This window comes from Ceratotherium simum, chromosome 26, assembly GCF_057802395.1.
Source record: "Ceratotherium simum simum isolate JZ-2026a chromosome 26, ASM5780239v1, whole genome shotgun sequence".
NCBI lineage: Eukaryota > Metazoa > Chordata > Mammalia > Perissodactyla > Rhinocerotidae > Ceratotherium > Ceratotherium simum.
Genome location: NC_141925.1, coordinates 23545810 through 23572959, shown reverse-complemented (window position 1 = coordinate 23572959; position 27150 = coordinate 23545810). Strand labels below are relative to the sequence as shown.

At 49.3% G+C, this 27150-nt stretch overlaps 1 protein-coding gene across 7 annotated transcripts in view; it reads right to left on the bottom strand.

Annotated features, from left to right (window-relative positions):
• The window catches only part of KATNIP (katanin interacting protein), a 191521-nt gene that overhangs the window by 52253 nt on the left and 112118 nt on the right, over positions 1–27150 (bottom strand). For 6 of the 7 annotated variants that reach the window (XM_014794589.2, XM_087417181.1, XM_014794590.2 and 3 more), the window contains 6 exons: positions 24219–24397; positions 23151–23216; positions 21518–21624; positions 19806–19908; positions 15872–16087; positions 4134–4271 (listed from right to left, as the gene is read on the bottom strand). In XM_014794589.2, the coding sequence (XP_014650075.1) occupies positions 4134–4271; positions 15872–16087; positions 19806–19908; positions 21518–21624; positions 23151–23216; positions 24219–24397 (809 nt within the window). The remainder of the gene's footprint in view (positions 1–4133; positions 4272–15871; positions 16088–19805; positions 19909–21517; positions 21625–23150; positions 23217–24218; positions 24398–27150) is intronic. The other variant, XM_087417184.1, reaches the window with a different exon arrangement.

Genomic DNA, 27150 nt, shown 5'->3' with positions numbered 1-27150 from the left:
CCTCAGTGCCTGTCCTGCTTCGCTGGCTTTTGTGACCAGGCTGGGGGTGGCATCTGCATGGTGATGTTCTGGGTAAGATGGTAACGGTGTGCCTGTTTTTACTGAAGGGTGGTACCACATAGCAGATAAGTAATACGCGTCTTACACAGGAAAACAGATGGACCCTGGGGAGCTGCAGCAAGTCCGCTTTTGGACGGGTTATTACCCACTATAGAATGAGACTACTGGTTCCTTCCTCTCAACAGATGTCGCTCTGCAGGGGAAAGTAGGGCTGAGAGAAACCAACAGAATTCACATTCCTTTCCCAGCTCTGTCCCTTACAGCTTGCTAGCTGGGCAAGTCATTTAATCCGGGGAACATCAAAAAATGTGACAAACATATTATCACGTCCTCATCCCGAGCCCAAGGCAGACATCACTGATCAATCACACACCCTTTTCTTGACGAACCAGAAGGAAGGTTCCAGATCCTTCTAAGACAGCACTCCAGGCAGCCATTTCCAAGCAGAGTTGGCAAAAGAGACGCAGTCTATCTGCCCCATAGGACCTTGCTGTTCTAATCCCTAGCTTCTTCATCTACGAGGTGGGGACTGATACCACCCACCTTGTAGGATGGCTAGGGGGTTAACTGAGATGACTCATTTGTTCAGTTACATTTACTGGGTGCCTCACGTCAGCCTGATACACGCAGCACTGGATAAATGGCGGCTGTGACAAGGACAGACATCTGCCTGCTGCCTTCCGTGTGCCTGTGTGTCCTTACTTTCCCCTGCTGTCCCTCTCCTCTGGGCTGGCTCCCACTCACCACATCATCTAATGAGGGGGAAAGGAGCCCATAAAAGTTAGACTGAGGATTTAACAGCCAGCATATTTTCCAATAAAAGAGACTCCTCTTTTTCTGGCACCTTCTTTTCTTCTGTTCTAAATAAGCTGTGGTTGGATTAGCTGCCCACATTTAACTTTTCTTCCTCGGATTCCCATACACAAAACACTGTATTAACAAGCCGTGTCGACCAGGCTGAGCTATATTTCCTATAAACTCTCATTTTATCTCCTCTAAAACACACAGTAGTAGCATTCTCTGGAGACTCTTAAATCACACCGACCTGCAGCTGCATTTGTGTGCGCCTTCTGCCCCGGGTAAATTCTGGCAACAGATGGGTGTGCGTGACATAAGCGTGCCCCTGTCCAGCACTGCAGCCCTCCACCCTCCGCTCTGAATGTAGAAAGACCTCGAGTCTCTAGTCCCTGCAGCCAAAGGCTCCCATGGCACCTGCAACGACACCCTGCCTTCCTCCTCCTCTTTTATTCTCAGCACACACGCAAGGCTGGGTGCAGGTTAAAGGAGGGTCTCGGCTAAAGAGCTGAAGCTTATCTTCTTTGTAATCCAGCACATCAAATCTGCTTTTCCTGGCCTGAGATATATTCAATGACAGGGCCGAGCTACAGGGCACGGGCTCAGGCAGCCAGCACTGTTTCCTCACCCATTCCAGAAGATGCTGATGACTACCTGCCAGGAAGGGCCGGGTGGACTCAGGAAGGAGAGGACGTAGCCCTGCACGCCGGGAGTGCACTGCGGCTGCCCAGGGCTGCTTCCGGGCCCGGGGGTCAGCCCTGAGCACACAGGGGCCAGGGCCGGCAATGGGGAGGGGAGGCTGGCACGCCCACAGAAACTTCCTCACTTATTCCAGCGGTTTGGACTTTTTCTCAAATTTAAACTTTAGGCATTTGTTTAAAAAATCTCAAAAAACAGAAATCAGAGACAGTTTTTGTTACTTCTCTGAGGCAGCATCGTCCATGAGCAGAGCTGGCCAGGACCGTGTCTGCCACATTAGCCTCCAGATCCGCAGAGCCTAGAGATGTTTACTAGGTAGCTGGATGGCTAGGTGGGTGGGTGGGAGAAGCACAGGAAGGGAAGATGGGAAGCAGGGAGGGGGCATGGACTCTCCCGGTTGATTCCCGGTCTGCCTTTAACCTGCTGGATGAGCTGTGAGCGCCCTCACCTCTCTTAGTCTCTCGGCTGGAGAGAGGATAAGACAACTGCTTACAGGTTCTTGGGGAAGGAAGGAACTCATTCATTTGACAACCATGTCTTTCTGCTTTGAATAGGGCAGTGGTGGAGACGACTCAGGCCCTGCTCCCAAGAGGCCCACTGTGCTGTGGGGGAGGCAAGTGTCATTCCCGGTACAGGGGTGACGGAACATATTCAGAGGTCCAGAATCAGTGCAAGGGTCAGGGCTGGCTTCCTGGAGAAAGCCATGTCTGGGGTTTCCAGGAATTTGAGGCCGAGGCCGACATTTTGAATTGCGCGAGATGGGAGGGGCCAGGGACCAAAGGTGTGACTACCATGGAGGGTGGTGGAGAGCCACAGGCAGCTGACACTCTGGAGGGTGGTGTGAGCAAGGGGCGGGTGCTGACGAGAGAGAGGCTGGCCCTGGGGCACAGGGAGTCAGGGGCTCTGATGCCACACTCAGGGGTCTGACCCGGAGTCTCTGGATCAAGGGGAGCCTCCGAGGGTTTGAAGCAGCAGAGGCTCATGATCAGACCCCCCCAGTGGCTGATGGAAACAGACTGGAGGCCTGGGCCTAGGGTCAGGGAGAGCAATTAAGAGGCGGTACTCTTCCACACCTCTGTGCCTTTGCACATGCAGTTCCCTCCACCTGGGATGCCCTTCCTCCTTTTCTGCCTCTGCTCAGTGCTACAGTCTCTTTCCACTACAGCTCAGGCGTATGCTCCTTCAAGGACCCTCTGTGACCTCTCCCAGCCTGAGGCAGGCTCTCTCCTCCACGCTCCAGTGGTTGCAGTCTGGGGCAGACTGGCTCCAGCCCAAAGACGAGTTCGGTTTGAACTGTATGGTGGTTTGAAAAGAATTTAACTTAGCCATCAACATTTACAAACCAGAAAGGCTCAGAGCAAAATCCAGATTCCCAGCTCCCTGGGAATGTTCAGATCTAGCGGCACTGACGAGCATTCCTACAGAGCAACTGTTAGTTGAAGCGGAAAAGGGGCCTTCCCTTTACCTGGGGCACGTGCTTGCCATTCTGCCACAGTCCCCACCACACCCTAGCGTCTCTCTAACAAGACTGAGGCTGAGGACCAGTTCCCATGTCTCCTCTCGTTCGTACACCCCCTTCCCTTATGGCGGATTCAAAAGTAGATAGAACCGTTCTCATCCCCACGTCTATCACAAGAGGGAAAACAAGACGGGCTGAGGAAGTCCTGTCCTGCCTCATCCACTGAGTTCCCTGCTGAGTCCCTGGGGCTTCCGTCTGAAACCCTTGGCGCTCTGGGCTCACTTTTATCAAGGCCTTCATCACACTGCATTCTATTTCTACGTTTCCTTGTCTGCCAGCTCTTAGATGAGGAGTACCTCCAGAACACGGACTGTGCCTTTTATATCAGCACCCTCAGAACTGATCATGAAGCCTGGTGGCACCTAGTACGTGCTCAATACTAAATGCTGAATGCAGTAAAAAATGCAATAGTCCAGAGAAGAAAGAAAGGATGCGGGCCTGGGTGTAGGAAGTGGTGTGAGAGGAGAAAGGAGGAGAGGGCTTCTGATATGAGAGGGGCAGACCAGCACGCAGGTTAAGACTGTTGAGAGCGGGCTCCACACACCAGGAGTGCTGGCACACGTGGGAGCTGGTTAGACACGCAGAATCATGGGCCCTGCCCTAGACCTGCTGTATTAGAACCTGCATTTTAGCAAGATCCCAGGTGCGTTGTCACGGATTAAAGTTTGAGAAGTGCTGGCTAAGCGAATGGGCCTGGAATCTGACTGCACGGTTTCAGATTCTCACTCTGATGCTTACTGGCTGTGTGACTTGGGGCTCGTTACATAAACTCTGTGTGTGTGTGTTTCCTTATAGGTTAAAATTGAGTCTCAGTTCCTGTTTTTCCAGGTCCCCCAAAGGGTGGCCTGACTTCACTTCCCAGCCTCTCCAGCAGAGGCTGTGCCCCTGGAGGCTCCGACAGTGCAGTGTGAAGTCCCCCAGCGGGCACCTGCTACTCCATGAGGAAGGGCAGCAGCGCCTCCTTGCACCCTTTTCGCAACTTCAGGAATCAGGCTATCAGACAGCGCTAAGTGCTTCCCTCAACCAAACGCCCGGCGAGGACTCAGAGCCCCTTACTTACGCCGTCAGCCGTCCAGTAATTCCAAACCGTGATCTCGGCCAGACCAAAGTCGCGCAGCTGCCTCGTGTTGCGAAGAACAAAGAAGAGCTGGAGCGGCGGGTGGAAGGGGCACGTCCACAAGGAAGCGTCTTTCTTGCTCTGAAACGCCAGCAAGAGAAGGAAGGTGTCGGCACGTTCCTGCCTCTCCCCCAAGTCAACGGGCAGTGACTAGGACAACCAGGCCACGGCCGAGGGCGGGAGTCAGGCCGCCTTCTCGACACAATCGGGGCGGGGTCCTAGACCTCACCGGCCTGGACTGCACTTTGCAGCAGGCACTGACTCTCGTCCTTGCCACAAATTTGCCCCTTGTGCCCCTCTGCTCTGCCATCGAGACTGAATTTAAAATGCAGTGGGCTTTCTTTTGATCAACTTAATCGGCTTTGAGGAGAGCACTGGGGTGGGGAGGGACTGGAGGGAAGCACGGGGAAAGAGCCGCCACTTGCGCTATTGGATTAACCCGGCAAACAGAGGCTTCGATTTTCTTTTGTAAAGCCCTGTAGAATTTTAAAAATTTAAAAATAGAAAAGAAAGAAACTGGCTCAGGCGTTCATTGGGACGGGGCCTTGGCACTGAGCCTCGGGATTGATTCCGCTCCCTTTCAGGGTTTCCAAGCCTCAGGACCCCAGTGTGCAGTTTCCGCCCGCCGGCGAGGCTGCCAGGGCCCACTCAAGGCCAGAGGGTCAGAGGCGCAGGGAAGCCTCGCTGTCATTTTCATTTGCACCAAGAAAATTTCAGGCAGTGAGTGCTTTGGATGCAGATGGAAAAGCCAAATCAGGGGACTTTTTTCAGCTCTAGTTGCCTTCTCTCCTGTCTCATCGGTTACCCCTTCTCCTCTGTCTGGACAAAGCTCCCAGCTGCTCCCAAACATCTCCACGCTGGCTTGGCCTCTGTGCCTTTGCAGGGGTGGGCCTCTGTGCCTTTGCAGGGGTGGGCCTCTGTGTGCAATATTCTTCCTGCCCTTCTTACCCTGGGAAATTCAGCCCAAACGTGCTGTCACCCCCACTGTCACCCCTTCCCTCGACATACTCTCTCCTCCAGGCGCCCACGGTTCCCTGCACCACCTGACGTTAGCCTCTCCTCAGTGTCCCACGATTACCTGTTTTCACGTCCACGTCACCCCCCACTCAGTTGTAGCCCTTTAAGGGAAGCGGCCATGTCTAATTCATTCCAGAACCCTTAGCATTCAGCACAGCTCCTAGCTAGGCACATGGTAAATGCCAAAGAATCTTTGTCGAAGGAGTAAATGAATGGATAAATGAAATTTGCCTCCTAACATCTGTTCTCTCATTGAAACTTTAGAGGAGAGACTGTAAACTGATCCGGCCCGCAGAGCTATTTTGTTTGGCTCACAAGGTGCCGTTAAAAAAAAAATAATTCACGGGCTGGCCCAGTGGTGCAAGCGGTTAAGTGTGCACGCTCCGCTGAGGTGGCCCGGGGTTCACCAGTTTGGATCCCGGGCGCGCACCAAGGCACCGCTTGTTAGCCCATGCTGTGGCGGCGTCCCATATAAAGTGGAGGAGGATGGGCACGGATGTTAGCTCAGGGCCAGTCTTCCTCAGCGAAAAAAGAGGAGGATTGGCAGATGTTAGCACAGGGCTGATCTCCTCACAAAAAAAAAAAAAAAATTCATTGCCAACACTTAAAGATGGGGAGCTTTCCCCTCCCCCTCCAGAGCTAGATTTCCATCTTGTCTGTAGACTTAGAAGACGTGGCAACATGGGGTCCCTGACAGCTGTTGGCTGGAGCTGAGTGCACCACTGCCGTGGCCATGGCCAGTGCTCTCCAGTGCCCCAGTCCCCACCACTCCCTACTGTTTTACACCCCCTTTACTTCCCCGGTTATGCCTCTGACTGGCCCCTGCAGGCATTTGAGTTTAGGGTCCCTGCTTAGGGGCTGAACAGTTGCAGCAAGTTCCACCTGCCAATAAGCAACCACCACACCTCTGACACTGGCTGAAGTTGTCCTTTTATCTAAAAGGAGCATCTCCCTGTATTTGAGAACATCTCAACAGACTCCTGCCACCGGACTGTGCCTGCTACTGGACAGAGCCAGGGAAGGAGGAGATTGGCTGACGGGGTTTTACTGGCCCCCAGGAGACTCGAGGCCCAGGCTCCAGCTGCGAGGGAGAACAAAGGTGGCTTGTTCCAGTGACAACGGCGCCTTTCAGGAGGAAGGAGGTGGCTTTTGTTAAGGGGGAGAGATGAGTTCAAGGGGTTCTGACTTACCCTGGCAACTTTCTCAAGCTCTGCGAGAACTTTTAGTGCTCTGGGCAGCTGCCAGGGGTCAGGATACCACATCTCAGAATCCAGCGGGGGAGTCTCGTTCCTTCCCCAAGTTGGGGCCTAAAATAGGTCACTGTGGCTGCTTGACAAAGGAAGAGACTGAAAGCTGACCCTTGGACGCAGGAGAGGAGGCTGTAATTGATTTCCCACCACATTTCTGTCAGCAGGAGGGATAACAGGAGGGCTAAGTGGGAATCGTGGTGTTCCAAGTCAAAGAACGTCAACCTGCAGGCAACTCAGCGCCTCATTAGCAACCGAGCTTCTGATGTTTCCTTCACACAGACAGAGTCTCTGAGAGAAAGGCCGACGGGAAACCGCCGACGGCTGACCCAGGGCATGCTGGGCAAACCCCCAAGTGCCATGCCAGCAGGCAGAGCACCTGCTGTGCCTGCCCATCGCAGGTGGTAACAAAGATGGCAGAACGAGAATCAGGACACCTCCGCGCTGCACTTGGTTCTCTCACAGCCCTGGGGGGTGAGTATTGCTGTAACATGTCACGGAAGGAAGACCAGAGCTCAGCAAGGGTGTGGTTTGCCCCAGCAGCAGAGTGAGAATTTAAACCCAGGTTTGTAATTCATTAATTCATTCTGTCTTAGTTTGGATCCCCCCAGAAGCAGACCCCAGGGAAGGATTCGAGCATAAGGAGTTGATTTAGACAGCGAAGGAAACTCCAGTTGGAGCACGGGGAAGTGAGGGGAGGAGAGGCATGCTATAAAGAGTGTGTTACCAAGCTTGACCCTCCTGTGGGCGCCTGGAGCACAATGCCACCAGGGAATCTGGCAGCCAGTGTGGAACATGCCTCAGAGGGACTCCACCCGCGGGACAAGGGATCTGGGGTATTCCTACCCCAATTCCCATCAGCCTAGGTTGTGGGCTGCTCCTGGGGGCTCAGTTCCCCACCACTTATGGCCTGCTGCGGGGGAGGCAAAGTGGGCCCTGGAGGCCAGAAATAAAATCCTCCATCGGAGAAAGACGGGTGCTGGCAGTGGGGAGAGCAGCCAGCATGCACTGAAGTGGGAAGGGCAAGGGGCTGGGGGGGCACCGACAGCATCTGCTACCCACTTGCCCAACAAATACTGAGTCCCTCCCGTGGGGCAGGTGTGGAGCTAGACGCAGGAATGGCGGGGGAGTCTGGCCCCCCAGGTCCCAGCTCTGTGGTAGTAGGGAAGGCAAGCAAGCAAAACTGCCAAGGAAAAAATCAAGCAGGGATAAATTCGATGAAGAAAATAAGAGAGAATTATTAATGGCCAATGGAAGGACAACTTTAGAATGGATGGTCAGAGAAGGCCCCTCTCAGGAGGGAACTTTCTAACTTCTAACAAAGGTGATGTCCTCTTCCAGCATCAGCCTAACACCGACCAACTCACCCCCAGGCAGATGCTGGACTGCCCTCAGAAGTAGCCCCAATTTAATAAATTATCACATTAAAAAGGAACAAACTAGGGGGCCGGCCCAGTGGCATAGTGGTTAAGTTCCCATGCTCTGCTTCAGTGGCCTGGGGTTCACAAGTTCAGATCTTGGGCGTGGACCTACGCACCGCTTATTAAGCCATGCTGTGGCAGGCGTCCCACCTATAAAGTAGAGGAAGATGGGCACGGATGTTAGCCCAGGGCCAATCTTCCTCAGCAAAAAGAGGAGGATTGGCAAGATGTTAGCTCAGGGCTGGCTTCCTCACCAAAAAAAAAAAAAAAAAAAAGGAACAAACTATTGATACACACAACACTTTAAATGGATGTCAAAGGCATTATACTGAGTGAAAAAAGTCAGTCTCAAAAAGGTTACATACAGTATGATTCCACTTATACAGCATTCTCGAAATGACAAAAAGTATAGAGAACAGATCAGTGGTTACCAATCTTAGGGATGGGTGTGGCTATAAAGGGTTGCAAGAGGAATTCTTTTGCAGTGATAAGATTGTTCTGTATCTTGATGTGGTGGTGGTTACACAAATCTACACATGTGATAAAACTGCATAGAACTTATACACACAAACGAGTGCACAAAAGTGCACAGCATACTAATGTCCATTTCCTGGTTTAATAATGTACTATGGTTATACAGGATGTTACCATTGGGGGAAGCTGCGCAAGGGCACATGGGACCTTTCTGTACTTTTTTTTTTAAAGTGAGATATAATTCATGTATATAAAATCATCATTTTATAGTGTACAATTCAGTGGTTTTTTAATATATTCAAAAAGTTGTGCAATCATCACCATTATCTTTTTCCAGCATATTTTTTATCACCCCAAAAAGAAACCCTGTACCCTTTAGCGGTCACTCCCCGTTCTCACCTTCCCCCAGCCCCTGGCATCCACTAATCTACTTTCTGACTCTATGTATTTGCCTATTCTGGACATTTCATATAAATGGAATCATACAATACGTTGCCTTCTGTGTCTGGCTTCTTTTACTTTGCATAATGTTTTCAAAGTTTATCCATGTTGTAGCATGTATCAGTACTTCATTTCTTTTTATGGGTGAATAACACTCCACCGTATGGATATATCGCATTTTCTTTATCCATTCATCAGTTGATGGACATTTGGGTTGTTTTCACCTTTTGACTATTACGAATAATGCTGCTATGAACACTTGTGTACAAGTTTTTGTGTGAACATGTATTTTCAATTCTCTTGGGTGTATACCTAGGAGTGGAATTGCTAAGTCCTATGGTAACTCTACATATGAGGGTTTTTGAGGAACTGCCAAACTGTTTGCCACAATTGCAATACCATTTTACTTTTACATTCCCACCAGCAAGGTGTGAGGGTTCCAGTTTTTCCACATGTTCACCAATACTTTTTCCCTTTTTAAAAAAATTATAACGTCCTGGTGGGTGAAGTGATATGTCTTCGTGGTTTTGATTTGCATTTCCCTAATGACTAATGATGTCGAGCATCTTTTCATGTGCTTGTTGGCCATTTGTATATCTTCTTTGGAGAAATGTCTATTCAAAGTACTTTGGCCATATTTTCAGTGGGTTGTCTTTTTGTCGTTGAGTTTAAGAGTTCTTTTCTTTACATATTCTGGATACTAGATCCTTATAACATATATGATTTGCAAATATTTTCTCCTATTTTGTAGGTTGCCTTTTCACTTTCTTGATAATGTCCTTTGAAGCAAAAATGTTTTTAATTTTGATGAAGTCTAATTTACTTATTTTTTCTTTTGTTGCTTGTGCTTTGGGTATCATAACTAAGACTAAAACTAAGTTTTTGTGTGAATGTATATTTTCAATTCTCTTGGCAAATTCAAGGCTATAAAGATTTACACCTATGTTTTCTTTTAAGCATTTTATAGTGTTAAAACTATATAAGTTTTAAGATCTTTGATCCACTGAGTTAGTTTTTGTATATGGTGTGAGGTAGGAGTCCAACTTCATTCTCTTGCATGTGGAAATCCAGTTGTCTCAATACCAATTGTTGAGAAAAACAATTCTTTCCCCATTGAATGGTATTGGCATCCTTGTTGAATATCAATTGACTATAGATGTATGGGTCTATTTCTGGATTCTCAATTCTATTCCATTGATCTATATGTCTGTCCCTATGCCAGTACCACACAGGCTTGATCACTATAGCTTGGTAGTAAGTTTTGAAATTGGGAAATGTGAGTTCTCCAACTTTGTTCTTCTTTTCCAACATTGTTTTGCTATTTGGGTCCTGTGAACTTACATATAATGTTTTAGAATCAGCTTGTCAATTTCCACAAAAAAGGCAGTTGGAATTGTGATAGGATTGCACTGAATCTGTGGATAATCTAGGGAACACTGACATAGTAACAGTATTAACTCTTCCAATCCATGAACACAGATATCTTTTCATTTATTTAGGTCTTCTTTAATTCTTTCCACAATATTTTGTCCTTCTCAGTGTACAAGTCTTCCACTTCTCTGGTGAAATTTACTCTTAAGTATTTCATTTTTTTGATGCTATTATAACAGAACTATTTTTCAAATTTCCTCCATATTTATTTTTTTTTGTGAGGAAGATTAGCTCTGAGCTAACATCCGTTGCCAGTCCTCCTCTTTTTGCTGAGGAAGACTGGCCCTGGGCTAACACCCGTGCCCATCTTCCTCTACTTTATATGGGATGCCGCCACACATGGCTTGACAAGCGATGCGTTGGTGCGCGCCCGGGATCCGAACCTGCGAACCCTGGGCCGCCGAAGAGGAGCGCGAGCACTTAACCTCTGCGTCACGGGACTTGCCCCTAAATTTCCTTTTTAGATTGTTCATTGTTAGTGTATAGTAATATAACCAATTTTTGTATATTAATCTTTTATCCTGTAAACTTACTGAACTTGATTTTAGCTTTACCAGTAATTTTTGTAGATTCTTTAGGATTTTCTATATATAAGAGCATATCACCTGCAAGTTCAGTTCTAATTCTTCCTTTCCAACATTTTGCTTCATTTTGTTGCTTAACTGCCCTGGGTAGAATCTCCAGGACAATATTGAATAGAAGTGGTGTAAGCAGGCATTCTTGTCTTGTTCCTGATCTGAAGGGGAAAGCCTTCAGTCTTTTACTGTTAAGTATGATGTTAGCTGTGGGTTTTCACAGATGCCCTTTATCAGGTTGAGGATGCTTCCTTCTATTCTTGGTTTATTGATTGTTTTTATCATGAAAGGGTGTTGAATTTTGTCAAATGCTTTTTCTGTGTCTACTAAGACATCATGTGGTTATTTTCCCCTTTCTTCTATTAATATGTTGTATTATATTGATTGATTTTCACATGTTGAACAACCCTTGCATTCCTGGGATAAACTCCATTAGATCTTGATGTACAAATCTTTTTATAAACTGCTAAATTCAATTCGCTAACATTTTGTTGAGGATTTTTACGCCTACATTCATAAAGGATATTGGTCTGTAGTTTTCTTTTCTCGTGATGTCTTTGGGTTTGGTATCACCGGCCTCACAGAATGAGTTGGGAACTGTTTTCTCTTCTTCTACAGTTTAGAAGATTTTGGAAGGATTGGTGTTAACCCCTTAAATATTTGGTAGTATTCACCAGTGAAGCCATCTGGTCCTGGGCTTTTCTTTGTGGGAATTTTTTTTGATTACTAATTCGATCTCTGTACTTGCTATAAGTCTATTCAGATTTTCCATTTCTTCTTGAGTCAGTTTTGGTAACTTACGTCTTTCTAAGAACTTGTCCATTTCATCTAGGATATCTAATTTGTTGGCATAAAATTGTTCATAATGTTCCCTTGTAATCCTTTTTATTTCTGTAAGGTTGGTAGTAATATCCCCTTTCATGCCTGATTTTAGTAATTTGGATCTTTTCCCTTTTTTTCTTACTTAGCCTACTAAGGTTTGTTAATTTTGTTGATCCTTTCAAAAAAACTTCTGGCTTCATTGATTTTTCTCTATTGTTCTTCTCTTCTCTGCAAAATCTTTTTTACAACTTCAGTGAGTCTATAATTATTTCCAAATAAAAAGTTCAAAAAAATGTATTGTGCACTTTTATGTGCTGGGGATATACTGTGAATAGGACAGACAAGAACTTAGATTAATGGGGGAGAGACAGACAATAAACAAGTGAACAAGATCATTTTTCTTTCTTGCTGAGGAAGATTTGCCCTGAGCTAACATCTCTCTCCAATCTTCCTCTATTTTGTACATAGGTTGCTGCCACAGCCTGGCTGATGAGTGGTGTAGGTCCATGCCCGGGATCTGAACCCACAAACCTGGGCTGCTGGAGCAGAGCGCGCCGAACTCAACCGCTAGGCCATGGGGCCAGCCCCCCAAGATCATTTTTTATAGTGAGAAGTGGTCTGAAGAAAATCAAAAACGATGATGTGATAGAGACTGGGCTGGGGAGGGGACAGGACTCCTCCAGTATGTAGAGTCAGGGAAGGTCTTGCTGAGAACGTGATATCTGGACTGAAATCTGACTGAGGAAAAAGAGGCAGCCACATGAAAAGCTGGAGGAGGGATGTTCTGGGCAGAGTGGGCAGCAAGGGCAGAACCCCGAGGTGGGAATGAGCTTGGCAGGTCAGAGGAGCAGGAGGAAGCCCTGTGGCTGCTGGAGCCCTGTGGGGGAGGTAGGGGCTGTAAGAAGCAGGCAGAGAGGGAGCTGGAGGCCTGTTCACAGACAGCCTCCCAGGTCACAGTGAGGCATCTGATTTTATTTCTAAGTGTAATGGGAAGTCACGGCAGGGGTTTTAAGTAGGAGAGGGGTGCAAGCCAATACTTGTAAAAGATCACTTTGGATACTGAGTGGAAAAAGAGTGGATGAGGCAATAATGAAAGAAGGAAACGAGCTACGAGGCCATTTAATAGTGCCAGGGAGAGAAGACCGCGGATCGGGCTTGGGAGGGACCAGTGGAAAAGCAGATCCAGGCTCTCTGTTGGAGGTAGAATCAACAGGACTTGCTGGTGTGCTGGAAGGCGGCGGAGAGGGGGTGGGGCAATCAAGCAAGACTCTTAAGTGGTGGGCTTGGCAGCTGAGCAGACAGCGATGCCATTTCCGGAGTAAAGGAATATTGGAGGAGGAAGAGACGTGGGCATGGGCAGGGGAATCAAAACTTAGGTTTTAGATCTCTGAAGTCTGAGATGTCCAGTAGACATCCAAGAAGAGATGTCAAGCAAGAAGCTGACATTCAAGTCAGGACCTCAGAGAAGCAGACAGGGCCGGGTATATAAATTTGGAGTTATCTTGAAGCCACAGGCCTGGGCGAGGCCAGTAAGAGAGATGGTGTGGGTACAGAAGGCAGGAGGGTTTGCACTGGGCAGGGGGCACTCCCACATCTTCCGGCATGCCCTTAATTCACCTCCATTGAAGCGACTTCTCTCTCAAACCCAGACTCCACTTTTAGGTACCTCGTGTTCCGCTTTCAGCGAGCTCCACCACTCCATGCAGTGTGGCCTGGGGCAAGTCACTTACGCTCCCTGAGACTTGGTTTGTTCGTTTATCACATGTGGAGAGTAATCCCAAGGTTCATGCGAGGATTAAATGAGGGATGTCTGAGGCCCTGGCTGGCACACCGTGGGTCTTTAATAAATCCCAGTGAAACTGGACGGTTCCGAGAGGCAGTGTGTCCTGGGAGCCCCAGACCTGGCACACAGGAGAACTATCAGGGGGACCCCACGCCAGGGCAGCAGGGGGAATCCAGCCCACCACAGCTGGGCCCAGAGATTCAGCAGCCCAGGGTGAGATAGCCGCCTCACGTCCTAACCTCAGGGCCAAAAAATAACCCCAAACCCACCAAAACCCAAAGTCTTCATTGCTACCCCATGGCAAAGCTCATCAGCCTCTGCTAAACAGAGGACAAGGGAGAGTCATCATCAGAATTGGTCCCCATCAAATCTAGTGATGCTTTTTATCACCCTGGTATGCTCTGTTCTGTGCGGCAGGCTTCCAAGATGCCACTGCTTTGTGCACAAGGGGGATGGGAGGGGGCGGCAAGGGCTGGTCCAAGCCCCAGCAGCACACATGGGAGCCCACAGACTCGGAGCAGGACACAGAGCAGTGAACACAAGACCAGAGCATCCAAGCAGCCGTGGCCTATGGAACCTGTTTCTTTCAAGATCACAGAGCTGCTGATCTTTATGAGGACTCAGACACCACCCGGTCCAACTCTGCAGACAAGTGGTGTTTCTCGGCTGTCTAGCATCTACTCTGCCTTTCTTTCAGTAACAACCCGAATTTCTTCAAGAATTCCCTCCCTGTTCCGCTGGGGCATCTTGGTGGAACTGGCATCACAGTGCCCAGCCCTGCCAGCCAGGTTGGTCCACCAGCCTTCCTCTCCTGGGACTGGACATCTCCAGCAGAGCGACAGGATGACAAACCAACGAACCAACCAATCAACCAACGCACCCTGCCTGCCCCCCACCCCCCAAAAAACACCAAACCCTCAGTGCTCCTGCATCCTGGGATGCTACCTAGAACCCCAACACGACCACGGGGGCTTGTCGTCTTCCGGCCCAAGTGACAGTGAATTCACCAGCTGCTCCCAAGACTTACAACAAATTTCTTTTTAACAAATTTGCTCAAGTGAACCAGACTGAGTTTCTTTTGCTGCCAAAATAAGAATCATATGGATTATCCACGCCCTCTACTCCCATTCTACAGATGGCAGAAAAACCCCCTCTCAGAGAAGGCAGGTAAGTTGCCCAAGGCTACAGACTCAAGACCAGAACCGGGGTCTCTGGAAGTGAGGATTTCAAAGCCCCTGTTTCTTGTTTCCCCTTCTTTAAATGGGAATAATATCTACTTCTCAGTGGTATTAATACTTTTAATAATAATAATAATAATAATAACAATGAAAACAACAATAGCTGATGTTTCAGAGCCTTAGGAAGAGCCAGGCATGGTGCCAGGCTTTTTATGTTTACATTGGATCCTTACACCACCACATCAAGGTAAGGACTATTACTATCCCCATTTTACAGAGGAGGAGACTAAAGTAGAGGTTAGGTGAGTTGCCCGTGGTCATGAAGCTGTAAGTGGTAAGCTGTGAACCCAGGCTTTCAGCTTCTCGAGGCTGTGCACTGTTAGGGATGAATATGATTATACGGATGAAGCACTGAGCACCGTGCACAAGGCAAGAATAAACATGTGGTTTTCATTTTCAATACTTTTTAAAAAGTTAACAATCTGTTCTGTGGAATAGAGAATACATATACATGGCAGGAAATTTAAAAGGTGCGAAAGAGTACCCGAGGGGAAGTCTTCCTATTGCGCCGGCCCTTTGCCACCCAGGTCTGTGGCCCAGAGGCCACCTGTGTTCCCAGTTTCCCAGGCTGCAAAGCCCAGCACAGTCAAGAGGACGCTGCTGGGCAGTCTGTCTCAGTTTAGCTCAGAGTCTCTTGTGTCCAGCTTACAAGGGGCAGGAAAAGAATGTCAGTGCTTTTTTTTTTTTTTTAAACTGCTAGCTATTTAAAGGAAAGGAGTGTTCCATGTTTGTGGGGTGCATACTCCATGCCCTAGGGAGGCAGGACTCTGAAAGGGTGTGGGCATGGGCTCTGGGCCAGGCTGCAGGATATGAACTTGGCCCCACCACCTTCCAGCTGTGTGACCTTGGCCAAGTCAATGCCCTTCTCCAAGCCTTAGCTGCTTCATCTACAAGATGGGGGCGTTGACCTCAATGACCCCTGAGGTCCCATGCAAGGTGGATAAAAGGGGGTGAATTGGCTCCTCCTTGCCACCCCCCAAGAAAAACCCACAGAGCAGGGATCTGGGAGAGGGCTCAGGGTGGGTTGGGGGGGACACGACAACAGTGTAGAGGCCTCTACCTGCACCTTCCCCTCAGCCTCTCCGCACTGTGCCCAAATGAATGACAGTGGAAGATTACATTCCCCATCCTTCCCCTCCCCAGTCCCACCCCCTTATCAGGGACTTATCGTGGGCAGAGCAAATGCATCCCACCACGAGGCCAAGCCTCACTCCAGTGCCGCCTCCACTTACAACGAAATTCCTATTGACCAGGTGGCCCAGGTCCCCGGGTGTGTCCGTGTTCCGGATATCCACGTCATGAGGCGACACGTAAAGCTTTGTGTTGTTCAGGTCAAAGAACTCGACTTCTGTGAGACCCACCCACGACGCGTTGCCCCAGTTGGACAGGATTTCCATCGTCACGTAGACGGCATCTTTGATCTCTTCTGCTTTCATTCTCGATTTGTCCTTAACGAAGAGAAAAATAATGCCAAAGGATTAAAATACAACAGGCTGAACTCAGCTCTATCACTAAACAAGGTACTTAACCTCTCAGTGCCTCAGTTTCCTCATCCATACAATAAGCATAAGAAAAGCACGCCTTGCATATGGGTATTATGAAGATTAAATGAGCTCATATTTGTAAAGCATTTAAAACAGTTACGGTGAGCCCTGGCACTTAATATTTTCTATAAGAGTTTGCAAATAACAAAAACGTTTAAAAGGCATCAGATTCTGCCTGAATGTGCACTTCTCTCCCTCACTACCAAGTGTTCATGTCCTACAGGCATGTCACAACTTCTGCTGAATTGAGCAGGTGTCAGGGGCTGAACTGTGCCCCTCCCAAAATTCAAATGCTGAAGCCGGAATGCCAGTACCTGAAAATGTGACAGTATTTGGAGAGAGGGTCTTTAAAGAGGTGATTAAGTTAAAATGAGGCCCTTAGGGTGGGCCCTAATCCAATCTGACCACTGTCCTTATAAGAAGAGGACATTTGGACGTCTGGAGAGACGTCAGGGCTGTGCAGGCACAGAGAAAAGGCCATGTGAGGACACAGCGAGAGGACAGCCATCTGCAAGCCAAGAAGAGAGGCCCCAGGAGAAACCAACCCTGCCAAAGCCTTGATCTTGGACGTCCAGCCTCCAGAACTGGGAGAAAATAAATCTCTGTTGTTTAAGCCACTCAGTCTGCGGTATTTTCTTATGGCAGCTCCAGCAAGCGAATACAGTAGGTAACACAGGACCCTGGACAAGTCACTGGACATCCCTCAGCCTAGCTGGGGAACAAGAGATGACACCATCTACCTGACAACCCTGTCACGGAGATGAAGTGAGATACCAACATGGAGAAGACCCTGTCACAAGTCCCGGCTTGCGTGCGCTCTGGACGTGTCCATTTCCTCCCATTTCTCTCCTTCACTGATTTTAATGCCTGCCTCCTTCATGGGTAGGCTGTCTGGTCTGCGAGTCTGCGTGAATGCCATCAATAAACGGCCACACTGCGGAATGGCTTCCTGAGGCCCCTTTGGGCCCGGATTGCAGTGCTGGTCGCCACGGATCAGTCGCTCATAAAATGGTGCATTCCCCACGCGCACATGCCCTCTGTTAATTAGCACTCATAATCTGCAATGGTTCTGTGAGCAGGGAGCTGAGCAAATGAACAGCAACTGTTCCCTACTTATTTTTTTAATTAATAGCCAGCGAGACGTGCTATCGCTCTCAGCATGTGTTTGGACCAGCCTTGATTGTCACACGATGGGGATGGGGATGGGGAGGAAGGGAGGTCAGCTCATAGCTCCCAGAAGGAACCCAGGGCCTGTTTTTATTAGCTCGGCCCGCACACCCCACAGCTTCCTCCTCCTCTGCTGTGCGGGCAGTGGCCAAGCCCTCAGCTGCCCTGGGCCTGAGTCCCAGGCCTGCAGGATGGTGATAAACCTAAACTGGCCTGGCTCACGCGGGGGGACTGGGAGGTTAACGAGCTTGGGTTTGTGAGGAGCGGTCCTGCTCGGGGAGCGGTGTGGGAGGGTGCGGAAGCCGCACTGTTCACCTTGGCTGTTGGCAGGAGGGAGGAGGGCCAGATGGGAGCAGAGGGGCTGCTGGTTCTCACGCCCAATGCAATCTAAAATGTGCAAATTCCTGCGGTGACGCTTCCAAACGAAGGAGCTGAAGGGTCTATTAACAAGGAAGTGTCACAACTTGTCAGCATTGCACCTTGAGGGCCCCTCCTGCCTTGGAGCTGCCTGATCTAGAATGCTTCACAGGGCCCCGAGGCAAACGCTGGCTGGGAAGCTCCTGGTCCCAGCCCCTCTTCCACAGAGAACACCTCCTTTTCATTTGGGGGAGTCACCCCTTCTCAGCCATAGGGTACAGGGGGATGGACTCTTTCCCACTCCAAGGAGGAGCCTGACTAGTCCACAGAACCAGTGTGTCTGTCCCTTGGGCCACCGGGAGGGAGCGGCTCAGTGATGAGCATGTGACCCAACCTCAGATCCGCATGTGGAGGAACCGCTCTTCTCTCCTGACTGTGGGGTCTGAGGGCGTGAGGCGAGAGCGGGGAACCACTCCAGCTCCAGAGGGGTTGCAGGGAGAGAGCAGAGCTGGGCCTGGGCACTGGGGTGGGGATGGAGCTCACACTGAGGAGACACTTGAGCTGCTGGATCAAGCCCCACCTGGTCCCAACTGTGGCATTTATTACAAGAGTCTGTCCTTTTTCTTCTCCTTGTTATGTAAGTCAGTTTCCCCTGGGTTTTCTGTCTCCTATAATATAAAGAGACTTGATCAACCCAGGCTCTTTTTAATGTGGCTGAAGTTTTACCACACTTAGGATCTTCACAGCTAAGAAAGCAACTATTCCATGCAAGGTGGAACAAAGCTGTGATTTTTCTAGATTTTTCTAGACGGCAAACCTTCAACTGATATTTACTGGTTCCTCCTTGCCCCATGCCAGGCATTGAGCTGCCCGCCCTCACAGGCCTTTCCTGTTCCAGCCTCACAGCGGGCCATGGGGTCTGGGTTACTTACCCAATTTGACAGCCACATACTCCCAGGACCAGAGAGCTGAAGAGGCTTGTCTGAGGTCACATGACCTCTAAATGATGGTGCCAGACTCAAAGCTGGAACTCCAGTCTAGCCTGGCTGGGGCTCCTTCTGTTGTATGTGAGTTTTACATGTGGCTTTGGGAGGGCTTCATGTTAAGCCCTCATTGGCCAATTATAACATTGGTGACCACTGTACCAAATAATCCTAAGAAAGGCTTGGGTAAAGGAAGGGGTGCGAGGGATGTGCCAGACACAAACCTTTCGACACAAAAGAAAAAAGCATCACCTGTCATCCTACACCTTGGTGCCCCCTCCTCCTTTTGTAGTTTATGCCTCAGTTCCATCAGCACGCTAGCATAGTTGTTGCAATCATATTGGACTCGACGAAGAGTAACATCACCTTTTGCAGTTAACTTTACATCCCTAATATTTTCTATCTGCATAATTTCCATAACGACCATTTCCGTCCTTTTATACTACTGCACTGTGCTGATATATCATACTCTCCTGATTAACTCCATTATTATGAGACATTTATGCTATTTCTGCCTGCCATTTTTTTTTCCTCATTTTCCTCTTCTTCAGTAGTCTGCAACAGATATCTTTGTGCCTACAGCTTTTTATTTCTGCTGAGGGATTCCCTTCCGGTAAGGAAGTGGGAGTGGTGGGCTGGAAGATACAAGTATTTCTAAGGCTCTTCCTAAGTCTGGCCTTTCTGCTTTTCAAGAGAGTTCCACCCATTTATGCTGCCAGCAGGGTAAGACTGCCAGTTTTACTGAAACCTTGCCAATACTAGAAGTTATCAAAAATAATTTGTTAACTCAGATATCAAATGGGACATTAAGGTTGCTCTAATTTGCATTTCTTGATTACCAGCGATGTTGGACATTTCCTATGGCCTTACATGCTATTTATATTTCCTTTCATGTGGACAGGCTTCTCTCTGCTGAAACTTCTTGCTCCATCACATGTACGTCTGTGTGCTGGGGAGGAGGGGAGCTGGAGACTTGGGCAGAAAGATGCTAAGTTTCCCGCTGTCAGAGCAATCCCCACTGACTAGAAATGATTGTACTAAGGGGCCCTTCCAGCCTCAGCTGTCAGGCAAGACACTGAACGCGTTTGGAAATCCCCGTAAGTCGAGGTTCTCACCTCCGGGTTAGGCACCTGCTCCTCAGTTGGTGAAACAACTTGGCCGACATGGGCAGAGTCACTTTCGATGGCCTGGAGGACTTTCAGAAGCCTCTGCTGTTGTCTGAAAGGTGATTTTGTTTTAGCAAACAGGTAGTAACAAATGATCCTCAAAAGAGACCATCCTCATCAAGGGTACCACAATTACCTTTCTATTTCAGAGAGACGTAACAAGGTGAGAAGAAAGTATGCACCCCACATGCAGTTCAAAGGCGCACCCAGGCTGTTTTTCTCCCTTTAGAAATATCTGTACAATAAGTGATGAAAGCAGAGCCAAGTGAAAGAAAGTGCTTGGGGCAAGATGGTCAGCCGACCTCCTTAAGCTGACTGACAACTTGTAAGAGTCTAGAGCAGGGGTCCGCAAAGCACAGCCCGCAGGTCAAACGCAGCCCGGGGCCTGTTTCTGTGTGGCCTGCAAGCTAAGAATGGTTTTTACGCGTTTTCAAAGAGTTGTTACAACAAACAAGCCAACCGAAAATGCAAAATCTAAAGTATTTACTATCTGGCCCTTTACTGTAAAATTTGTTGACTCCTAGTCTAGAGACCTGCTCTGCATCTCCTGTTTCTGAGGACATAGGCATTCCAAACCCAGCAGAGTGTCATTTGCAAATGCATCTCACATGTGCTGTTGAAGGCTGAGTACCACCCCAAGACCCTGAGGCACAAAGGATCTCGATGATGAAGAAGGAAGCATTTGGTGATGTGTGCTGCCTATAAATAAAACTCTATCAGATGTAAAAGTAGCCTCAAGGCCCAGCACTTTCGCACGCAGGGGAAACCCTGGGTTCTTATTTATGGCCATGATGGTAGAGAGCCATGGCTTCCAGTCTGGGGTCTGCAGACTCTGAGAGGGATGGCTTGCACTGCCTTCAGCCTATTCAGAGTTTTCCTACAGATTATAAAAAGGAAGCTCCCTCTGGGTGGACACAGACCTGGAGAGTGCACAGCTTGGCTAGGAAGTTCCTCCTTCATACAGAGAAAAAGACCCCACCCCCTTTCTGGGCTGACACAGTTCCAGGCCAGGACCTCAGCTTAGTGACCAGCCCACAGGCTGGATTTCAGCCCTTTCTTGCCCCTCAGCCAGGCACAGGCACTTTGCACAGTCCACAATGCACACAGCTCCCCGCGGTGGCCCAGGGAGCATGGCTGTGTGCCAGGGCATGCTTCAAACTATAGGCTCGACCTGGCGCATCTTTCTGAAGACCAATTTTGCCTGAAGACTAGAGGAAAGCCTTTATTTTATAATAAAACTTGACAGTTCTAATAACTGATGCTACAGGTTAATGGAACAGAATGCTGCATTTGAACGAACTTTTAAGAAAAGAAGGTTCAAAGGACACTGCTTGGGTCCCCCTCCCCACCCCCAGGCCAGCTGGGAACAATTTCTCCACTGTGCAGCGTGGGGAACTTTGGCGGAGACCTTTGAGGAGGCTGCAGTTTTACACAGGTTGGACAGAGCTGAACAAGCAAAGGGGCATGTGCCTGAAAGAAATCAAGTCAATTTTGTGCTTCAGGGCTGAGGGGAGGGAGAGGGAGGGTACAGTCTAAGGGAGCAGTTTTAAATGGTCTGGAATAATAAAGAAAAAGCAAAGAAACACCTCAGTTAATAAGGTCCTCATGGCTGCCTCGCTATGGGCTTCTTGTTTTTGTTTTGCAGCCCTCTTGATAAGTACCTGCTTCCCAAAAGGCCAATTCTGTCTATGGCTTCGCTGACGGCTCTGGCTCCCCCTGCTGCTCTGGACGGCTCCTGCGCGCTGGTTGCCACGGTGATGCGGAGCAGCTGAGGATGGAAAAGCTCATTAAACAGATGTCTGCGGCCACGCACCCGGCCCAAGCCACCCCAGAGCCACGGTCAAAGGGACGTACTTCGCCGGCCATCGGTCCCGTTGCAGGAAGCAGAGAACAGGAATGAGAGTAACAGTATCTGCCTAGGGTTATTTAGATCTAGAATCCCCTTACTCAACCTCTGCAAAAAGACAGAGATCTGTTTCTTATGATCTGGGGGGTCCCAGGAAACCATCTGCTTCAACAAGGTAGTGAAAAATTTCTCTCATCCAAACCTTTCCCCATCTCTCATCCAAGCACTAACCAGGCCTGACCCTCCTTCGCTTCCAAGATCAGACGAGATCGGGCGCGTTCAGGGTGCTATGGCTGCAGACAACCTTTCTCCATCTCAACTGAACCTGTCTTCTGTTTGCTACAAACTAACTGGACTCCATGGAGAATTCCAGTGACACCATTAGGCTCTTTCACTTTTAATCCTCCAAGCCTGTTTCTCCTCTTTTTCATTTATCATCTAAACTAGAAACGCGCTCTGCTCTCTATCCGCAAATGATTTTAGGCTCTGTGGGTCGGGGTCAGGTCATCCCGGAATTCCAGATCATGGTGGGCAGGGTTGCAGGCCTGTCAGAAATATGGGCTGGTGATAGTTTAAGATGATTGGGAAATAACAGAGCAAGTAGGAGGGATACAAAAAGAAAAACACTACAGTGTTCTGGGGTGCTATCCTGCCCACCACTCTACCCCACGGGCACTCTCTCCTCTGCCCACCCCCTCCCTTGCCCCCTCCCCTGCCCCATCGAGAGTCACGCTGCTTCCTGCTCCCCGATGAAGCCAGGCTCATTTCCACTTCAAAGCTTCTCCCCTGCTCCTCCACCTGGAACGCTGTTCCCTGCTGCTGGCGGGCTCCTTCGTAACTGGCAGGTCTCAGCTCAAATGGGATGCCCTCCGAGGGGCCTCTTGTCGGAGGTAGCCACCATCCCACAACCCAACACTCTCTCGCTCATTAGCAGCTTTGATTGTCATCTCTCTCTGAAGTCACCTCGTTTATTTATGGCTGTATTTGCTTGTTGGCTGCAAGCTGCATGAGGCCAGGGGCTAATCTGACCCGACACAGCCACCTCTGTATGCTGAGCACACGGACTGGACCTGTGCACAGTCTAACAGGGACATTCCTGGGAGTTTTATTAATGCACGTCCGTATTTGCTGAGCCCTCTCTGCTGAAATAGGCCTAACTGACCTAGGCATATGCAGATATCATTTATTTGCTCAGGATACTAAGATCCGTGTTTGTGCCGTCTTGTCAGGAAGCAGAAACGTAACAAGGAGTGGAGTCAGCAGGCCTGAGTGAGTGCTGGCTTCTGCCTGTAACCGTGGACAAGCCACTCAGCCCAAGTCTCCCGATCTGGGAAATGAGCAGAACAACCACAGGCAGGACCCGGCGGGACTGTGTGAGCACAGCCCTCTGGGCGCCGTCGGGTGCTGTGGGCATGGGGCTCTGTGGGTCCTCTCAGGCCTCCACTGACCTCAGGGGTCTCTTCCTTCTCCTTCAGCAGACTGGTCCACGATTTTGCCAGCGGTACCTCCGTGTCCTGGAATGATGTAATGACATGGTCTGAGGTCAGAATAAAGCCATCCACTGCATACTCTTCACTGACAGACGAGAGCACAGAGGCGTAGGGGCCGTCTCGAGATCTCATAGATGCAAACATCAGGGGCAAACGACTGAGCTCCAGGAAAACAAAACAGGTGCTGCTCGACGAATACCCCAAAGAGCAGCCCCGCAATTGAGCCTGGGGAACAACTGGTGGTGTGGACGGGGCCTGGGCTTGCAGGCAGGCTGATCTTGGCCACTGCCAGAGACGTGACCCGAGTAGGCCACCTTGCTTCTCTGGGGGCCATCAGCCACATCGACAAAACGGGGCAATGAAACCAGCCCTGCTTGTTTCCGGGTTGCTGTGGCATCAAGTGGGACAAGCTAAGATGAAGGGTTTCAACAGCTGAGTCAAGGAACATGCTTCTGAGAGAGGATGTGTACATTGAGGGACGTCCAAGGCCTCCAGCTCCCCAGGGCCCTACTCCATCCCACCATTTATCCTCCTGTTTGTTGCTCAAAGCCGAAGGCAGTGGCACGAACTCAAGCATCTGTAGGGCCTAGACAGGTGAAGTGGGCCAGGGGCAGGACAATAGGGAGCGGTGAGGACTGGGGAAGCCTGAAGGGCTCATGCTCTGGGGAATGAGATCTTTCCAGAGAAGCCAGAGCTTGTTGTTTACTCCATGCTTTCTCTGACCCACCAGTTTGCAATCCTGGCCTAAGGTATCCAGGGTTTGCAGAGAAATCAGCAAGGACTAGGGGCATATTAGCCTCCAGCTTAGGCTTCCTGAAGTAAACATAAAACAGAATGTGGAGGAAATGGGGCCTCTGGCAGGCCAGTGTGCGACTACATCGAGCAGTGGATGTGCAGATCAGTCTGAGGTCAGGAATGCCTAGGTCTCCCTCCTCACCACGTGCTCTTTCCAAGCGCTGCTCAGACACCGCCTGGTCCCCACGCAGCCCAAGTCCTCCTGGGTCCTTCCCCTGCCCGTGAACGCACCTGCACCTGCGGTGGGCTGGCGGAGGGCTCAGCCTTTCTGCTGAGGATCGCCCTCTGCAGGGCTTCATTCTCCACCTGGATGGCCCTGAGCACGGCCGAGGCGTCTTCCTCTCGGTCCTCAGCCTCACGCACGGGTTTTCGGGTGGCTGACAGGGGTCTCTCTCGTCGGCTTCCGGGTCCTGGGGGCAGAAAACAGGGGACGCTCCTTCAGATTGCATTCTCAGAGTGCAGCATAGAATCTGTTAGACCCAAACTGAGGAACATTTTATAAAACAACTGGCCTGTACTCTCCAAAAATGTCAAAGTCATGAAAGACAAAGAAAGCCTGGAGAGCCGTTCCAGGTTAAAGGAGACTGGGCAGACGTGGCAGGTGAACGCAGTGGCGATCCTGGGACCTGATATTGGGTAGGAAAGCATTGCTGTAAAGAACATTATTGTAGCAAGTGGTGAAATCCATAATCTGCGGCTTAGATAACAGTACTGTGTTAATGCTAAATATCCTGCATTTCCCAGCACAAGTGCACTGTGGCAATGTCAAATGAACGCCCTTGTTCTTAGGAGAGACACACTGCAGTGTTTAGGTGTAGAGGGGAGTGAGGTCTGCAACTTAATCTCAAATGATTTAAATACATACACACACACACATACACACACATGCAAATATAAAGCAATTGGGGCAAAATGTTAACAGCTGGTGACCCCGAGTGAAGGGCATATGGGAGGTCATTTGTACTATCTTTGCAACTTTCCTTTAAGTGTGAAACTGTATCAAAATAAAAAGTTATTAAAACATTAACCCTCTAACAAAGTACTTATAAGAATAATATATAATATCATGGAGGAGGATGGGTATTTTGGAATATTTTTGCTTTATTTTGTTTTGGTTTTGCATGGGTCACAAGAATTACAAAGAAATTACTCCTCAATTTAAGAAAAAAAGTATTGCAAAGCTACAGTCGATTCTGGAAGAAAAACTGGTTTTGTACAATATAAAGTGATATGAAAAAAGCACCCAATAAGACTAGTTGAATAAAATATATTATGGTATATCCTCCCAATGGAATACTTTGCAGCTGTCAAAAGAAAAGCATACTAAAATAGCCACAGATAAAATGATATAAAGACTTGAATTTGCTTCATAACCATGTGTACAGTGGGCGGGGGTGTAGATGAAATGAAACTGGCCAGCAACTGACTATTGCCAAGGCTGGGTAATGGATACACGGGGTCCCACTACAACATCCCCTCAATTACTGATGTTTGGATTCTATGTTAAAAAAAATCTGTTTAAAAATAGAACTGCTCAAAATGTTTCTATTGGGATGGTTAAAGAGGCTTTTACCTACTGAATTTCATCCCCTTGGCAAATATTAAGTGCCACTCTGCCAGACTCTGTTCTCAGCACTGGGAACACAGCAGTGACCAGACAAAGCAAGACCCCCGCCCCTGTGGAGAGAGACAATAGCCAGAGAAACAATAGAGCAGAGGGTGTCGGACAACAGAAAATGACACGGAAGAACAAGGAAAGCAGAGCAGGGGAGGGGAGATGCGGAGGGTGGGGCGGCAGGGAGGGCCTCACGGAGCACCATGGAAGCGCGGTCCAGGCACCAGCACAAAGTGATGGCCTGTGGTGCGTTCTCGAGCACTAGGTGCCGGGAGCCGGGGCAGAGGGGGACAGGTTGAGGGGGGCTGACAGGGGCTGGGCGACGCAGGGCCTTGGAGAACACAGTAAGGCCATTATTCTGAGGGAAATGGGGAGCCACGAAAGGAGTCAGAGCAGGGGGTGACTACCTGACCAAGGTGCTGAGTGGAGAACAGACTGAAGGGATGTGAGGGTGAAAGGTGCCAGAGTAGATGTGGCTAGGAGAGAAAGAGAGGAGCCAAGGCTGACTCCAAGGTTTTGGCCTGAGGAAGCGGACGATGGAGTTGCTTTCAGCTGAGCTGGGGAGGGCTGTGGGTGGAGCAGGTTTGGAAGCGAAGCACAGGGGCTCAGGTTTGGATGGGTTGGGTCCAAGATATGATTCTGGCATCAGAGTGGAGCTGTCATGTCGGCACGTACACGCACGAGCCTGGAGTTTGGGAGGGAGGTCTAGGCTGGAATGTGAATTCATCAACTGGACTGCATCATTTCACAAAAATATCAAAGACTGACACTAATGGTCTATAACAAACCAATTGGGAATGTACAGGTATGACCTCTCGGGTGTTATATATACATATGGCCTGGTGCAAGACTTGTTGAAAAACAGCATCCTTCCATCCTTGTGACCTCAGTAAACCACCACCGTCGATTATTAGATTCCTGTTGGAGCAGCTGACCCTCCTGCATGTTCTGTTAGAATGTTGTGTCTGGATGAGAGTTCAAGGAACAACATGAAGAATGGCACTGGTTGATGGGCACTATGGGTTTCTATGGAAAAGCTAAGCTAAAACGAGGGGACACCAATTTCTACCAGGCATCCGGGAGAGGGGCCATGACTGCGAACGCCCAGGGACCAGGGACAGGCACAGAGTGCCTTAGAGGTGAGCGAGACTGAATGTCGGGAGGAGGCGGGGGCTGAGCCACCGCCTGGCTGCAGACGACACCTGCCACACGGGGCTGTGCTCCCACTGTTGCCAATTTCTTTTTCAAGAAAAGCTAGAATCTGAAATTTATGTGAAGTCCCCTGAGTTTTATTTGTTCATGACTTATTCCAGTTTCTAAGAAATGTGAAAGCCAACAGAACCCAAGGGCTGGTCTGATACAGGCAAGTCTAGGCTGCTCCCCCAGGAGGGTCAAGGGCACCCAAAGGAACCCTGGTGTGCCTACAGATGGCTGGCCTGGGTGATAAACAGCAACGGGACATTTTCCGACTTTGATAGACTCTTGTCACAGCCCCACTGGTGCTCCTGGGGACAGAAAAGTCAGGAGCTGCTGGCAACATGACCCGAG